General features: G+C 41.7%; 2 protein-coding genes across 2 annotated transcripts in view; both read right to left on the reverse strand.

Annotated features, from left to right (window-relative positions):
• Positions 1-17,742, reverse strand: part of LOC135550436 (bcl2-associated agonist of cell death-like) — a 339,230-nt gene that overhangs the window by 226,958 nt on the left and 94,530 nt on the right. The window lies entirely within an intron of this gene.
• LOC135549156 (transmembrane protein 151B-like) lies at positions 6,209-12,753 on the reverse strand. The gene is made up of 2 exons (XM_064979199.1): positions 12,027-12,753; positions 6,209-8,603 (listed from the first exon to the last, which is right to left on the reverse strand). Exons 1-2 carry the CDS (start codon positions 12,180-12,182, stop codon positions 6,939-6,941), a joined length of 1,821 nt encoding a protein of 606 aa, XP_064835271.1. The 5' UTR covers positions 12,183-12,753; the 3' UTR covers positions 6,209-6,938.

Consider the following 17,742-nt stretch of genomic DNA (forward strand, 5'->3'; position numbering starts at 1 on the left):
ACCCGTGGTATACGGTCTGATATAAGATGGCTATCAGCCCATCAGCATTCAGGGCTCAACCCACCCAGTTTATAAAAGGCATTAACTACAGTAAGTCTCCATTCCCAACCACTGACACATTAAATAAATGTTGTCATACCCGTGGTATACGGTCTGATATAAGATGGCTATCAGCCAATCAGCATTCAGGGCTCAACCCACCCAGTTTATAAATGGCATTAACTACAATAAGTCTCCATTCCCAAACACTGCCACATTTAGTCCCTCCTCTCACCATCAATCCATCCCTCTCCTCTCTGCCCTCTTCTTTACTCCCTCTCCCTCTCTTACAGTTGCTTGCTGAGTTTGCAAGCTTGTCTTTCTTTTGCTTCAACGGCGGCCTTGGTGTCCAGGAGCTGCTCCAGCTGCCTGCGTTTGTTGAACATGTCTAGCTTTGCTGCTTCTCTCTGCTGACCCAGGCCCTCCCCCCTCTGATGAGCTTTCACTAGGGCCAACTGTGTGCTCTGCTCATGGCACTTGGCCCTTAGCCGCGTTGCCTCTGCCAACAGGCTCTACATGTTGTTCAAAACAGAATTCACCTGCTCCTGATACATTGTACGGGCCGGGGTAAAGTGAAATATTGAAGGAAAATCACTGAGGATACACACACACACACACTGATCTGGCAACAACCAAAGTAGAGCATAAAACATCCGACTTGGATTTGCACTGAGGTGTAGCCTAGTGATTCAACACCATCTTAAAACCACTAAATATGAATAAACACTGAAATGTTCATGACAGCAGCATCAGTCTGATTCATCAGCCCATGAGACGTCTGCAGGTAGCTTACTGTGGAGCTTATCTCTCCCCAGTGCTAGTAACGTCAGCTAACACATTTCAAACACTCAGACACATTTCTAACCACAAAAGGACAGTGTTACATTTGGCGTCATAAGTGAAGCCAAAGCCATTTTTGGATAACATGTTGCATGTGACAATAAAACATTATATGTAATTGTAACTACCTGCATAATTACATTGTAATTACATTGTGGTTACCAAAGTTATTGCATAACTGCATAGTACCACGTTTTGCTTTCAGAGTTTAAACATTTTGCTCTGATTTATACATACTCATAATACTGAATGTATGTCTATAATCTTGGAAGGGCCACTTACCAGTGTGAAAATGGTCACATCTGAAAATGGAACATGTGCTGCAGCAGTTTCTTCTCTCCTCTTCACCTGAAGGGTTTGTACCTATACTTCCCATGCAGCTGATGTGCAGACTCTCCTTTGCCATATGAAATGTAACGGGTGCCTAGCCCTTTAAAACGAGTTTAGGGTCAGAAGGAGGGAGAGTAGGAGCCAAATTAAATGAAATTGGTTGCTTTGCTTGCATGCAGACAGTCATGCATGGATGTAGTGAGAACCAAAACCAACACTTCTAATTCTTTAAAAAATATCTATATATAAATCTGGTTACAATATGTAGGTACAACAACACTGGTTACAACAACAGTAACAGTAGACCTGATGGTATTTCAAACAGTTACTGTGCTTGTCACTAGAGGGAGATGTTATTTCCCATATACACCAGTAGTTTAAAATAAAATAGATTGCACTGTTATTCTCAGTCAATAAAGAGAGCATTATTATCAGTTATCAGAACATGTAGATACTGTATATCCAGACTTACTTTATTAGTGCTTCTGTACCACCAACACCATCATAATCATCATGTTCATCAACAACAATTTGAATTTGTACTGGTAACACATGAGACACAGCAGAATGAATACATACAGGACTCTTTTCAAGATAAGGTGTGGTTTTAGATTGCTGATGGGATTGAGTTGAGTCACCCAACACTTAGTTGTCCTCGACCGTGTCAATATCTTCATACTTGTAAATGTTTACATGGCCATTCTTTGACATGTCGGTCCACATTCACAACAATTTATCGCATTATTGTTATTATTGTGCTGAATAATTTGTGCACCTACTGGCATGTGTGTATGCTGATTAGAGGTCGACCGATTATGATTTTTCAACGCCGATACCGATTATTGTAGGACCAAAAAAGCGGATGCCGATTAATCGGCCGATTGATTTATTTGTAATAATGACAATTACAACAATACTGAATGAACACTTATTTTAACTTAATATAATACATCAATAAAATCAATTTAGCCTCAAATAAATAATGAAACATGTTCAATTTGGCTTAAATAATGCAAAAACAAAGTGTTGGAGAAGAAAGTAATATGTGCCAATATGCAATAAGTGCCATGTAAAAATGTGTGCCATGTAAAAAAGCTAACGTTTAAGTTCCTTGCTCAGAACATGAGAACATATGAAAGCTGGTGGTTCCTTTTAACATGAGACTTCAATATTCCAAGGTAAGAGGTTTTAGGTTGTAGTTAATAATAATTTATAGGACTATTTCCCTCTATACCATTTGTATTTCATATACCTTTGACTATTGGATGTTCTTATAGGCACCTTAGTATTGCCAGTGTAACAGTATAGCTTCCGTCCCTTTCCTTGCCCCTACCTGGGCTCGAACCAGGAACACATCGACAACAGCCACACTTGAAGCAGCGTAATCCATCGCTCCACAAAAGCCGCGGCCCTTGCAGCGCAAGGGGAATAATTTACTCCAAATCTAAAAGCGAGTGACGTTTGAAACGGTATTAGCGCACACCCAGCTAACTAGCTAGCCATTTCACATTGGTAACACCAGTCATTAGGCTGATGAAGTCATAAACAGCGCTGTGCTTGCGAAGAGCTGCTGGCAAAACACACGAAAGTGCTGTTTGAATGAATGATTACGGGCCTGCTGCTGCTCATTCAGACTGCTTTATCAAATCAGACTTAATTATAACATAATAACACACAGAAATACGAGCCTTTGGTCATTAATATGGTCGAATCCGGAAACTATCATTTCGAAAACATAACGTTTATTATTTCAGTGAAATACAGAACCGTTTGGTATTTTACCTAACGGGTGGCATCCCTAAGTCTAAATATTCTTGTTACATTGCACAACCTTCAATGTTATGTCATAATTACGTATAATTCTGGCAAATTAGTTCGCAATGAGCCAGGCAGCCCAAACTGTTGCATATACCCTGACTCTACGTGCAATGAACGCAAGAGAAATTACACAATTTCACCTGGTTAATATTGCCAGCTAAACTGGATTAGTGATTATGATTGATTGTTTTTTATAAGATAAGTTTAATGCTAGCTAGCAATTGACCTTGGCTTCTACTACATTCGCGTAACAGGCAGGCTCCTCGTGGAGTGGAATGGTTAGAGTGACTGTACTGTTGCAAGATTGATTCCCCTGAGCTGACAAGGTGAAAATATGTTGTTCTACCCCTGAACAAGGCAGTTAACCCACCGTTCCTAGGCCATCATTGAAAATAAGAATGTGTTCTTAACTGACTTGCCTAGTTAAATAAAGGTACAACAAAAATAAAAATAAAACTGATTTTTTTTTAAATCGGAATTCTGCGCCCCAAAATACCGATTTCCGATTGTTATGAAAACTTGAAATCGGCCCCAATTAATCGGCCATTTCGATTAATTGGTAGACCTCTAATGTTGATGTATAGAAGTGTGTCTTAGCATGCTCAGTTTTTGGCTATGGTCCCAAGCTTTCCGAGCATAGATCACATATGGTGCTCCTAATGGCATCAGCTGAGCGAGGGGTGGGGGGTTGGGGTAGTGTGAGTGTTAGTGTGAGTATGTACTCTACTGCATTAAATCCATACTTGATCATGATGTATAATTGCAACAGTGGGCAGAACTGAGACACAGGAAAAGCCCCTTTGAATTGTGGTGAAGGGCAAATTGCTGAGAGGGATTTATTATTTATTAAAGAGATAATCTTAAAAGCATAAAATGTGAGGAAGGCGAGTAGGTGACATAAGCCTCATCACGACTAGTGTATTGGCTAAATGTATTATCTGTTTTACATCTAAAAGTATTATCAAATCTTATTACAATACTCTCTTTGTGGAATGGTAATACTCTCTTTGTGGAATGGTAATACTCTCTTAGTGGAATGGTAATACTCTCTTTCTGGAATGGAAATACTATCGTTGTGGAATGGTAATACTGTCCTTGTGGAATGGTAATACTCTCTTTGTGGAATGGAAATACTATCTTTGTGGAATGGTAATACTCTCCTTGTGGAATGGTAATACTCTCTTTGTGGAATGGTAATACTTTCTTTGTGGAATGGTAATACTCTTTGTGGAATGGTACTAATCTCTTTGTGGAATGGTAATACTCTCTTTGTGGAATGGTAATACTCTCTTTGTGAAATGGTAATACTCTCTTTGTGGTAATACTCTCTTTGTGGAATGGTAATACTCTTTGTGGAATGGTAATACTCTCTTTGTGGAATGGTAATACTCTCTTTGTGGAATGGTAATACTCTCTTTGTGGAATGGTAATACTCTTCTCTTTGTGGAATGGTAATACTCTTCTCTCTTTGTGGAATGGTGGTAATACTCTCTTTGTGGTGGAATGGTACTAATCTCTTTGTGGAATGGTAATACTCTCTTTGTGGAATGGTAATACTCTTTGTGGAATGGTAATACTCTCTTTGTGGAATGGAACTCTCTTTGTGGAATGGTAATATCTGTGGAATGGTAATACTATCTTTGTGGGCAGTAATACTCTCTTTGTGGAACGGTAATACTCTCTTTGTGGAACGGTAATACTCTCTTTGTGGAATGGTAATACTCTCTTTTGAATGGAATGGAATGGCAATACTCTTCTTGGTGGAATGGTAATACTCTCTTTGTGGAATGGTAATACTCTTTGTGGAATAGTAATACTCTTTGTGGAATGGTACTAATCTCTTTGTGGAATGGTAATACTCTCTTTGTGGAATGGTAATACTCTCTTTGTGAAATGGTAATACTCTTTTTGTGGAATGGTAATACTCGTTGTGGAATGGTAATACTCTCTTTGTGGAATGGTAATACTCTTTGTGGAATGGTAATACTCTTTGTGGAATGGTAATACTCTTTGTGGAATGGTAATACTCTTTGTGGAATGGTAATACTATCTTTGTGGAATGGTAATACTCTTTGTGGAATGGTAATACTCTTTGTGGAATGGTACTAATCTCTTTGTGGAATGGTAATACTCTCTTTGTGGAATGGTAATACTCTCTTTGTGGAATGGTAATACTCTTTGTGGAATGCAATACTATCTTTGTGGAAAGGTAATGCTCTCTTTGTGGAATGGTAATAATCTCTTTGTGGAATGTAATACTCTTTGTGGAATGGTAATACTCTTTGTGGAATGGTAATACTATCTTTGTGGAATGGTAATACTCTTTGTGGAATGGTAATACTCTTTGTGGAATGGTAATACTCTTTGTGGAATGGTAATACTCTCTTTGTGGAATGGTAATACTCTTTGTGGAATGGTAATACTCTCTTTGTGGAATGGTAATACTCTTTTTGTGGAATGGTAATACTCTTTGTGGAATGGGAATACTCTCTTTGTGGAATGGGACTACTCTCTTTGTGGAATGGCAATACTCTTCTTGGTGGAATGGTAATACTCTCTTTGTGGAATGGTAATACTCTTTGTGGAATAGTAATACTCTTTGTGGAATGGTACTAATCTCTTTGTGGAATGGTAATACTCTCTTTGTGGAATGGGAATACTCTCTTTGTGGAATGGTAATACTCTCTTTGTGGAATGGTAATACTCTCTTTGTGGAACGGTAATACGCTCTTTGTGGAATGGTAATACTCTTTGTGGAATGGTAATACTCTTTGTGGAATGGTAATACTCTTTGTGGAATGGTAATACTATCTTTGTGGAATGGTAATACTCTTTGTGGAATGGTAATACTCTCTTTGTGGAATGGTAATACTCTCTTTGTGGAACGGTAATACGCTCTTTGTGGAATGGTAATACTCTCTTTGTGGAATGGTAATACTCTTTGTGGAATGGCAATACTATCTTTGTGGAACGGTAATGCTCTCTTTGTGGAATGGTAATAATCTCTTTGTGGAATGGTAATACTCTTTGTGGAATGGTAATACTCTTTGTGGAATGGGAATACTCTCTTTGTGGAATGGTAATACTCTCTTTGTGGAATGGTAATACTCTCTTTGTGGAATGGTAATACCCCCTTTGTGGACTGGTAATACTCTCTCTGTGGAATGGTAATACTCTCTTTGTGGAATGGGAATACTCTCTTTGTGGAATGGTAATACTCTCTTTGTGGAATGGTAATACTCTTTGTGGAATGGTAATACTCTCTTTGTGGAATGGTAATACTCTCTCTGTGGAATGGTAATACTCTCTTTGTGGAATGGGAATACTCTCTTTGTGGAATGGTAATACTCTCTTTGTGGAATGGTAATACTCTTTGTGGAATGGTAATTGCTTATTTTTTATTGGCATTAGCGTTTTGCTCCGCATCTAACAGGGAGTTCTGTAAGTTTACACATTATGCAGTGCCCCTTGAATTAATCTAATAGCTTGGTGAAAAATGAACAACTCCTGATGTTAAGCACTAACTCAGCAGCTCCTTGATACTTCCATACATTCATGAACAAAGATACAAAGCGATTGTTGTTCATTGTGGACAATGGGACACACATATTACTGTCTCTTTTGGAAGAGCAACTACATAACTGTCATTTAATCTACTGTGACACAATAGTTTTGTTTCCCTACACATCTTTCACATACAGTACTGCTTTCTCGCAGGTCTGGAATGCATGATTTTTCCATTTGTTTTCTTTCTCCTTCCTTACCCCTCTCTTTAACAACCCTTTTGATATCGCCACATATTCTTCCTCCGTCCCTGTTTTCTTCTCCTCTCCTCTCTCTATTTTCTTGCATTATCCTGAGCAGAATTGCATATCTGCTCTACTGTACATCACCTTCACCAATTCCAGTGACTATCCTGCGTCAAGGTCCTCCCCTCCATGACAGCTCTCCTCACCGTGGACAATCAACACAGGCAAGTGGAGAGCTTCCTGATAGGCTGGTGGTGTCTCTGTCACACAGGCCACTCCCTGCATGATCTCGGTCCTCACTCTCTCTCGTTCCTGCTCTCTATCCTCCTCTAGCTGCAGACTATTCTCGTCCACTTCGTATCCTTCTGACTCGAGGACCCCTCTGCTTTCTTCATTAGCCCGGCAGAGGCCCAGTCCCAGAAACCCACCACCTTCATCCCCTCTACTCCCCATCCCTGCACCAAGGCTGCGGGAGTGAAACAAGCAGGCCTGGCGCATCGTGTGCAAACGGCCCAGAGAGAATCCACTGCGGCTGAGGGCTAACCTTCCTCCTCCCATCCTTCCCACTGTCCCATATGTTAAAGATCCTGCCCCCATTACCACATTTCCCCTGACTCGCGAGGGGAGCGAGGAGCTGCTGGTGGACCTGCAGCAGCGTGGGCAGCTCTGTAGGACATAGCTGGAGCTCCGCCTCATATGGACATGTGTTGCCCCGGTAAACGCAGAGGGCAAAGAGGTTGTGTTATTGGTGTTCAGGTCCATCAGCAAGGCCTCGGAGTAACTGGGCACCATCTGCTGGTTACAGCGAATGTGCCACTCCAGTTCAGTGATATCCACAGTGTTGACCCTCGATATGACACGTAATCTGGGGCCACCGCGTTGCCCATTCTCCTGGCCTAAGCGGTAGTTGCCCATCTCAGTGCTGTCATTGTCATTGACTTCCTCGTTCTCACCAAACAGCTTCTCCACATGGTAGTGAACATACGCTGTACGGTACTCTGACACCACCCGTAGTGGCCAGGACAACATCAGGGCTGAGATCAGCCAATACATGCGCCGGCGAGAGAACCAGGGCGGCCACGCCGGGTTAGGAAAGGCCAGCATGTGCTCACGGAAGTCCACGTTCTTCAGGTGCATGCCCTCCCGTGCCTCCATGTAGTCATCCAGACCCTCATTCTCTGCGAAGAAGCGTGCGCGCTGAGTGAGGTAGGCGGCCTCGGCACGAGCACTGGCAAAGCTGAAACACTTGGTGAAACGAAGGCGTACGGCCGGGTGCTCCAGAAGGCCAAGCAGCTCCTTGGATACATCCTTTACACCATGTTGAGCATAGTCAAATTCAGAGCTGGCTGCGTGTGTATTGACCCGCTCATGGTACACCTGTGTGGTGGTGTAAGCGTCACCATTGCGGTATCGAGTCACCTGCCGTGTCCGTCTCACATAGTGATAGCTGATGGCCTTCCACCAGATACAGGGCATGGCCTGCTGCAGCCTCTGGACCCTGTTGTACACCTTGCTGATCTTCACCCGGGCCAGAGAGGATGTTTTAGAGAAGCAGTGCCAGCACTCCACCAGGTAGACCAGGTACAGCATGATCAGGAAGGCCACCGGGATATAGACGTAGCCGTTGGAGCAGGGGCTGTCATGGTAGAGGCGGGCGCGGACGCCGTAGTAGAGGCCGTGTTCATCGGCAGCCATGACGGTGACACGGGAGAAGGAGCACCATCCCAGCGTGGCGAAACAGCTGAACATCAGCAGCGTGAGGAGCAGGCACTTCCAGTGGGACTCTCGGCATAGGGACCCGGGAAGGGACTGTTTACAGGGACGCTGCTACGTGGGGAAGGGATAAGAGACAAGGTAAAGCGAATGGTGGGGGGATGGAGGGTTGGGTACAAATATGAGAAGAAATTCGGTTTAGATTTTATAAATGAGTAAGGTAACCAATGGGATCAGGAGCACAGGTTTAAAGTTGGGCAAAGGAAGGGATGTGAAAGTGGAAAGGACTTTGAAAAATGATGGCGTAAGTGGTGGGAAGGGGGTTTTAATGATGATAAAACATCAAACATTATGACTTGTATGAGGGGGATAAAAAGGAGAGGAACAGGATTGAAGGACATACGATGGGAGAGGCAAAAAACAAAACAAGGAAGGGATGTTAAAACTGGATTTTTCTGCAAGAAACAGAAACAGAAAAAACAGAACACATATTAAGTGTATTCCATAAGAATACAGATGATTGGGCATCGATCAAAATGCATTTTTATGTCAAACAACATTAATAAAGATCAATGTTGTCATCTCATGCTCCCCTGCTCGTCCAGAGATGGACCATTCCAGTCTCTTGAGGCATGGACACATTTCCTGGCAGAGTGAAACCCAAACCATGCAGCCCCTTTTAAACACTTGGTTTTCGTGGACACTGGATGAGGCTGATGCTTTTAGACCTCATCAACAGAGAGAAAGAAGGAGAGTGCGTTTAGATTTATTTTGCCAGTGGAGGTTAGTGGTACTGTGGCCATTCATGCTCCCCATGGGAGGATGCACATGGACAGTGAGCAAAGTGGAAGAGCGAAACATGCAGTGACACTATTGGCCACACAAAGAGCATTGAAAATAACCAAAAGGCAAACAAAAACAGAGATACAGATAGATAAGAGCTGAGCTCAGAGTATCGGTCTATCTGCTTCATTTTTTTAAGCAGTCAAATGTGCCTCTCGCAGCCATGACAGTGCCCTTGCAGGGAAGATTTGTTTTCCTAAAAGGTAGGCTGCTATCCAAACAGTAGCTCCGAGGAGGTGTGTTCCTGCTGGCAGAGTTATAGGGGTTTCATTGTGCCTGCATTACAAGGACAAGGGAGCTGAGTGAAAGGGAGAGACCATTTAAGTTCACCATGACCCTAGTGCCTCACTTATTACAGATGTTATGTGTGTCTATCTATAATAATGATGGGTCAACTCTGCACTCATCTCCCACTTAAAGCCATTTAGAGAGGAAGAGATGAAGAGAGGGGGAGTGAATGAGAGAGGGATGGATAGTTTACTATACATGATGTTCGATAATGGTCAGGGCTAGGAACATCATGCTTTTTCCACTGTGCTATTTCTCTCCCACTTGATCACTTTTCCTTCCACTCCTTACTGACATTAGCACTATGAAACTACTTCTATAGAAAAGTAGTTTTTGCTCCTTCTTTCAGCCATAGGGACAAGGACCACATATTCACCAATCAAAGCAAGTAGCCAAAATGACAACCTGGACATATGGGTAGACATAACATAGTAAACGAAAATCTATCACACTCAAATTAGTATGATGTTACATTTGGTATGGTATGTATTAATTTCTGGATGTCCATCATCCATTTTGTATGTTATGTTAAGAATCACAATTTGTTGTGGCTAACGTTAACTAGGTGGCATGGTTAGGGTTAGCTAACATGCTAAGTAGTTGCAAAAGTTGCTACGTTTTCCGTGATGAGATTCGAACACGCAACCTTTGGATTGCTAGATTTATATGCCACCGACCCCCGAATCTATCAAACTAACCACCCACACACCGCCCTTTTGTTTTTGCCTTAAGTAACCTTCTGTCTTTTGTAACCATACCAACCAGTAACATAACATACTAATTTGAGTGTCCTGGATTTTTGTTTAATATGTTACGTCGAGTCTATGAGACAAGCCTGAAAATGAAGAATGGTACCTGTCAGGAAAAATACACAAGAGAGACAGAGTGGACAAGTATTTTTTTGTTATAGAAATAAATCCCCCAGAATGTAACATATCCTGATGCAACAACAGAAAGGTAGAGAATATAGATTTATGTAGGTAAATATAGAGCATTTCAGTTTCACTCAACCACTGTAAATGATTTATCAAGCCTAAAAACTACTGGCCTGAGAGACAGTTTTATTGGGAATGGCTCTCAGATTAGAGGCAGACAGTAACATAATGTGAGTTTGTGCGTGTGTGTGTGTATGGGGCCTGGCTTCCCCTGCCTTACCCTCACTTTGAGATGAAGGGCAAAGCAGAGGAAGGGAAAACAGAGAGATGGCCTGCACATCTCTCTACTTCTCTCTAACCCCACAACATTCAATAGAGCACAAAGGTCCCTCAATGTAACCCCCCCCCAAAATGTAACCCCCTCAATGTAACCCCGCCCCCCCCCCCCCCAAAAAAAAGTCACATGACCACACACAGAATTGTGTTGATTGACCCTGACAGGACATATTGACATCAGATGTGCAAATATCAGCCATGCTCATGGGATAGTAAGGCATTATAACATGAGACATGTTGCTTATGTAAACAGGAACACTTAAGAGCATTGATATGGTTGTGTCAGTATAATACAATCGTTATTAAAACTCAATAGTGCTCTCCACTTGGCACCATCTCCATCTATGTCTCTCTTTTATTGATCACCCTGTAACATAAGATCTGAGGTTATAGCTCAGCAACTCTGACTACTACTCAGACAGACCATAATTAGTGACCTTAGACTATAATGTGGACTGATGCTATACTGTTCATTGTAATAAGTCATCCCCAGAGAAGATATGTCTCCTAATCATGATTATGAGGAGTTGAATATCAAGCAGTTGTATGTGGCATTCATATCCAGGTACAGGCAAATAGATGAGGGGGAGCTCAAACGTTCACCTCCACTTCGACTGCAATGCAGTTGCGTCCCTCCATTTGCCCGGGGTGACTCCTCAAGTAACCTTGTAAATACACGCACTAAAAATAAGAACGTGACTGGGACTACTGTAAAAATAAGAACTACTGTAAAAACCAGCGGGACTCTGATACAACTCAGACCCAACAGAAATGCAGAGGTCTGTTTGTGCTCAACATGTTGGTTAGTAAGAGGATAACTGTGAGCTGAGTGGTAACTTAGGTTGAGTAACCAATTAGCTTGAGCTTTCCACGCAGTGCAGGCCTAATATGATATTAATGAAATATTCCTGCAATCGCGCATTCTATAAAATAACAATTCTAAATTGTCATTTTATTAGCCTGTATATAGTAGCCTGTGCAGTAGTTTCGTCCCACAACTAGGCACTACGCATCTGTAAACAACACAGTCAAATTCAGAATCGTTAATATAGATGCTAATATAAATGCCTAGTTGCGAGAGGAAGCTACCTATGCACTAGCGTCCAACAATACACAATTACACACACAGGAGCGCGCGCGAGAGAGCACACACAAACACACTTCCCAAACAACCCAACCTATACTAATGCTCTACCTCTTCTCTTCTGCCCCCGTTCAGTAAGGGCGCTTCTCCGGTAACGTTCACCTCAGGCATTATTTTGTTCCTCACAAGCAACAATTTGACCGTGAGCATCGGGATCTGTCCGAGACTCCGACAATCAGGGGGTCCAGATTCGGGACCGCCCCGCATGACAACTCAAGCCCCATGTATGAATACGATCCTCCAAAAGCAAACGTCTTCCAAGCATGAAGCTTCCCTCCTGCCAGGTTATTACCGCACCTCCTACAATCGCCCCAACGGCTTGATTCGATCATGTCCTACGCGTCATGTCACACGATCGCGGGACAGTGAAAAACAAAAACAAAAAATTCAGATGTTGTTTCTCGGGTGCCCGTTAAGTCACCAGTGCCATATGTGGGTGTATTGTTAATGTATTGCTGTCGCCTAGCCTACTTCTCCACAGTAGCCTTCTCTATACTAGTTCAATTGGGTCACTCCATTGGCGCCAACTTGGACTATCGAGCGGAGGAACAATGATGGGAGGAAATATATCGCGAGAGACATCCCGTTATTATTTGATAGGCAATTTAGGCTATACCTCCTGATGCAGCTATATCGGTTAAGTGCGATAGCATAGCACGCCATTTATCCGTAAATATATGTTCATCCCACCATTCAGAAATCATGTTCGCCAGATAATTTTGCCCTCCTCCCTTCTTGCTTTTGGTTCATGTGTTTATCCCGTGTTCACCTGCACATTTCATCGTCGATGGTTAGAGCTGACGTCACCCAGTTACGAGACATAGCCTACCGGTAAGCGTGCATCATCTTCTTAAATGCCCACATAAATGCAACATTTTAATTAGGCCTAGTTCGAGTGGCTATATCATAGCCTAGATATTGTGCGCTTGATGTGCGCCGGTGAGCAAATCCTCCTTGTACATTGGAACAGTCTGATGAATTTAGCACATCGCTCTATTCACCTACATTTCACAATCACTCGTTCAATGGGAAGGGCAGGGCAGGACTACCAAATTTGGGCCCCTAGGGCACCTACTTCCACACCCCCACAGCCGAATTTGTTGAGGTTTTCAACTGACCTGTTCATATGCTATCTGGGCGGACCTCCAGGGGGCCCTCAACTGATGTGTTCATATGTTATCTGGGGGGCTGCATGTCCTATGTGGTGACAGTGGTTTGTTTACATAGCAGGTAAGGATAACTAAAGTAGCAGGTTAGGATAATTAACATGGCAGGTTAGGATAATTAATGTTGCAGGTTAGGAGAACTAACGTGACATGATAGCAGAATTAATGTGACAGGTTAGAAGAACTTAACGTGGCAGGTTAGGATAATTCAAGTTAGGAGAATGAGGTTAAGGTTAGGAAAAGGCTTAGGGTTAAGCTTAGCTAAAATGCTACAGATGTCAACAACTGTTATCCCCGATGTGACAACAAGATGGAGCTGTACTCGTAGCCACAACTGTACAAACCATCAATCTTGACAAACCATCAGTATTTTAACACCGGTCGGTAATCCGGCCAAGGGGAAGGGTGTAGGGGTCGAAATGGGACAGAGCCCAGAGGAAGCCGGGACTAGTGATGGTTCATCATCCTGCTACTACTGTTTGCTTGAGTAGATTAAAATAGAAAGGAGTTCCATGTGATCGTTACTGTGAATTCCTTTTTGGACCTGGGGACTGTGAAGAGAGCCCTGGTGACATGTCTTGTGGGGTATGCATGGGTGTCTGAAGAGACCCCTGGTGGCATGTCTTGTGGATTATATATGGATGTCTGAAGAGACCCCTGGTGGCATGTCTTGTGGGGTATGTATGGGTGTCTGAAGAGACCCCTGGTGGCATGTCTTGTGGGGTATGTATGGGTGTCTGAAGAGACCCCTCCTGGCATGTCTTGTGGGGTATGTATGGGTGTCTGAAGAGACCTCTGGTGGCATGTCTTGTGGGGTATGTATGGGTGTCTGAGCTGAATGTTATTTGATTATGCAGACAATCTGAAATTTTCGTCACAGTAATTGTTCTCATAAAAACTAAAAGAGAAGCAGTTAATCTCTCATCAACCAGGAAAGACTGGGGTGCATGTTGTTGATGTTAGTTCTGTAGGTGCAGTAAAGGGCAAAGATGCTGCTCTGTTTTGAACCAGCAACAGCTTTGCTAGGTCTCGCTTTGCTGCACTTGACCATATTACCAGACAGTAATCAAGGTGGGACAAGACCAGAGCCTGAACAACTAGTACGGTTGATTTTTACAGAACATATTTTTATAACAGACATATCCCTCCCCATCTTCACAACAACGTTTTCAATATGACCATGATAATTGACCATCCAATGTTATACGAGTTTAGCTTCCTCAACTTGCTCAATGGTCAACCTCCAGTTGAGTTTAGGTTTTGGTCTTTGATAATGTTTTGAACCAGATACAATGGTTTTAGTTTTCGATGTATTTAAGACAAGTTTATTTTGAATCACCCATTATGATACTGACTGTAACTCCTTCTTTAAAGCTTCAGTGAACTCACTGGCTTTGGGTGCTGACATGTAGTTTGTGGAATCATCTGCATAAATAGTAACTTGTGTAAGACCAGTGGCAAATCATTTGTAAAAAATAACAGCCCAAAACTCCTCCTCAATCTACACCCCATAATGACAAAGTGAAAACTGTAAAAAATAAAATAAAATTAAATTAAAATAAAAAATTCACATATGTATTACAAATAAAAATCAGAAATACCTTATTTACGTACAGTACCAGTCAAAAGTTTAGACACACCAACTCAATCTAGGGTTTTTCTTTATTTGTACTATTTTCTACATTGTAGAATAATAGTGAAGACATCAAAACTACCAAGTAACACATATGGAGTCATGTAGTAACCAAAAAGTGATAAACAAATCTAAATATATTTTATATTTGAAATTCTTCAAATAGCCACCCGTTGCCTCATGACAGCTTTGCATACTCTTGGCATTCTTTCAACCAGCTTCATGAGGTGATCAAGAACCCGATGGTCACTCTGACAGCTTCAGAGTTCCTCTGTGGAAATGGGAGAACCTTCCAGAATGACAACCATCTCCGCAGCACTCCACCAATCAGGCCTTTATGGTAGAGTGGCCAGACGGAAGCCACTCGTCAGTAAAAGACACATACCAGCCTGCTTGGAGTTTGCCAAAAGGCACCTGAAGACTCTCAGACCATGAGAAACAAGATTCTCTGGACTGATGAAACCAATATTTAACTCTTTGGCCTGAATGCCAAGGGTCACATCTTGGGGAAACATGGCACTATCCCTACGGTGAAGCATGGTGGTGGCAGCATAAGTACAGAGATCCTTGATGAAACCTGCTCCAGAGCACTCAGGACCTCAGACTGGGGCGACGGTTCACCTTCCAACAGGACAACGATCCTAAGCACACAACCAAGACAATGCAGGAATGGCTTTGGGACAAGTCTCTTAATGTCCTTGGGTGGCCCAGTCAGAGGCCAGACATGAACCCAATCGAACATGTCAGGAGAGACCTTAGAATAGCTGTGCAGCGATGCTCCCCAAACAACCTGACAGAGCTTGAGAGGATCTGCAGAGAAGAATGGGAGAAACTCCCCAAATACAGGTATGCCAAGCTTGTAGCGTCATACACAATACTTGAGGCTGTAATCACTGCCAAAGGTGCTTCAACAAAGTACTGAGTAAAGGGTCCCAATAATTATGTTAATGTGATATTTCCGTTTGTAACTTTAAATACATTTTCAAAACTTTCTACTTTGTCATTATGGGGTATTTTGTGTAGATTGATGAGAGAAATGTAAAATATATATATTTTTAGAATAAGGCTGTAACATAACAAAATGTGGAAAAAGTCAAGGGGTCTGAATACTTTCCAAATGCACTGTATCTGATGTGAGAGAAGCTTCTATTGAACAACACTCTTTGGGTTCTATTGGATAAATAACTCTCCAACCATGTGATGGCAGGTGATGTAAAGCCATAGCAAGTGATTTTTTTCAATAACAATTTATGATTAATAACATTAAAGGCTGCACAGAAATCTAACGATACAGCTTCAACTATCATCTTATTATCCATTTACTTTACCCAGTCATCTGAGTCAGTGTAGTACACGTTGAGTGCCCTTCTCTATATGCATGCAGAAAGTCAGTAGTTAACTTATTTTCTGAGAAATAGCATTGTATTTGTTCAAACACAATTCTCTACATCAGTGTAATAAGAAAAGGCAGCAAACTGATTGGGCAGCTGTTAGATCCAGCAAAGGGTGCTTTACAATTTTTAGGCTGTGGAATTACTTTAGCTTCCTTCCACGCCTGTGGACACACACTCCTTTAGGCTTTTGTTAAAGATATAGCAAATAAATACAGTCTCCTACCATTCTCAATAGTTTCCCATCAAGGTTGTCTGTACCTGGTAGTTTGTCATTATTAGGTGGATAACAATTGTTTTTCCACCTCTCCCACACTAACTTGACCAAATTTTAAAAAGCAATCCCTCTCTTTCATTATTCAATATGATGGTTCACTGTTCAATGTGGTCATTTCACTTCTTAGTCTTTCATCTTTACTAGTGAAATAGTCATTGAAATGATTGGCAACATCGAAGGATTCTGTTATAAATGACCCATCAACTTCAATGAACGATGGAGATGAATTGGGTTTTCTACCCATGATATCATTAAATGTACTCCAAAGTCTTTTTCCATTGTGTTTTATGTCAATTATCTTGTTTTGGTAATATAATTTTAGTTAACTTTAGTCACAACATTTCGAAATGTACAGTATGTCAACCAATCAGCTGAACAGCTTTATTTGTTTGCCACCTCTTTTGCATAATTGCTTTGAACCATTCAATTGTTCAATTCATCACCAATCCAGGAGGCTCTAACAGCTCTCACAGTTAGTTCCATGCTTGTCAACGATTGGCTATTAATTTACAAATGCTTCCAGTGCTGTATCTGGATTCACTTCCTCATACACATCAGATCAACATGTTTTACACCTTCAACAAAAGAGCCCCGAGTAAGCATTTTGTATGATCTCGTATAAATGACTTTAGACCCACCCATATGGAAAATAATCATGAAAATTAAATTAGAATCTTGTATGGCAGAAGAAGATAATTCGTACACAAATTGAAATAAGAATTGAAATAAGTTCTCAGAAGGATCTGGTAATATTTTGTCAGTGTTGTATATGTGTTAACTTATATGTCTTATATGACATACGCCATTGAATACATGATTGTGGTGAATTTACAACATAGATATGGTATGACATATTTGAGAAAATCTATGAATATTATAAGAAAGGTGTATGTTCTACAAAATAAATGCATTCCTTATGGGTTTCACATAGTATATTTTACAAGTCAACATGTAAAAAAAACATGAGAATTACTATATAGACTACATTACCAAAAGTATGTGGACACTTGCATGTCCAACATCTCATTCCAAAATCATGGGCATTAATATGGAGTTGGTCCCCCCCTTTGCTGCTATAACAGCCTCCACTCTTCTGGGAAGGCTTTCCACTCGATGTTAGAACATTGCTGCGGCTTCCATTCAGCCACAAGAGTATGATGTTGGGCAATTAGGCCTGGCTTGCAGTCGGCATTCCAATTCATCCCAAAGGTGTTCGATGGGGTTGAGGTCAGGGCTCTGCAGGCCAGTCTATTTCTTCCACACCGATCTTGACAAATAATTTCTGTATGGACCTCACTTT

This window comes from Oncorhynchus masou, chromosome 12 (assembly GCF_036934945.1).
Source record: "Oncorhynchus masou masou isolate Uvic2021 chromosome 12, UVic_Omas_1.1, whole genome shotgun sequence".
In the NCBI taxonomy this organism is placed as follows: Eukaryota; Metazoa; Chordata; class Actinopteri; order Salmoniformes; family Salmonidae; genus Oncorhynchus; species Oncorhynchus masou.

What these genes read in the sequence shown, in the direction of transcription:
- LOC135549156 (XM_064979199.1), bottom strand. Translation starts at nt 12,182, where the DNA reads ATGCGGGGCGGTCCCGAATCTGGACCCCCTGATTGTCGGAGTCTCGGA. An exon ending in ACGGGGGCAGAAGAGAAGAG is followed by an intron (nt 8,604 to 12,026) that starts GTAGAGCATTAG and finishes TTCCCCACGTAG; the next exon opens with CAGCGTCCCTGTAAACAGTC.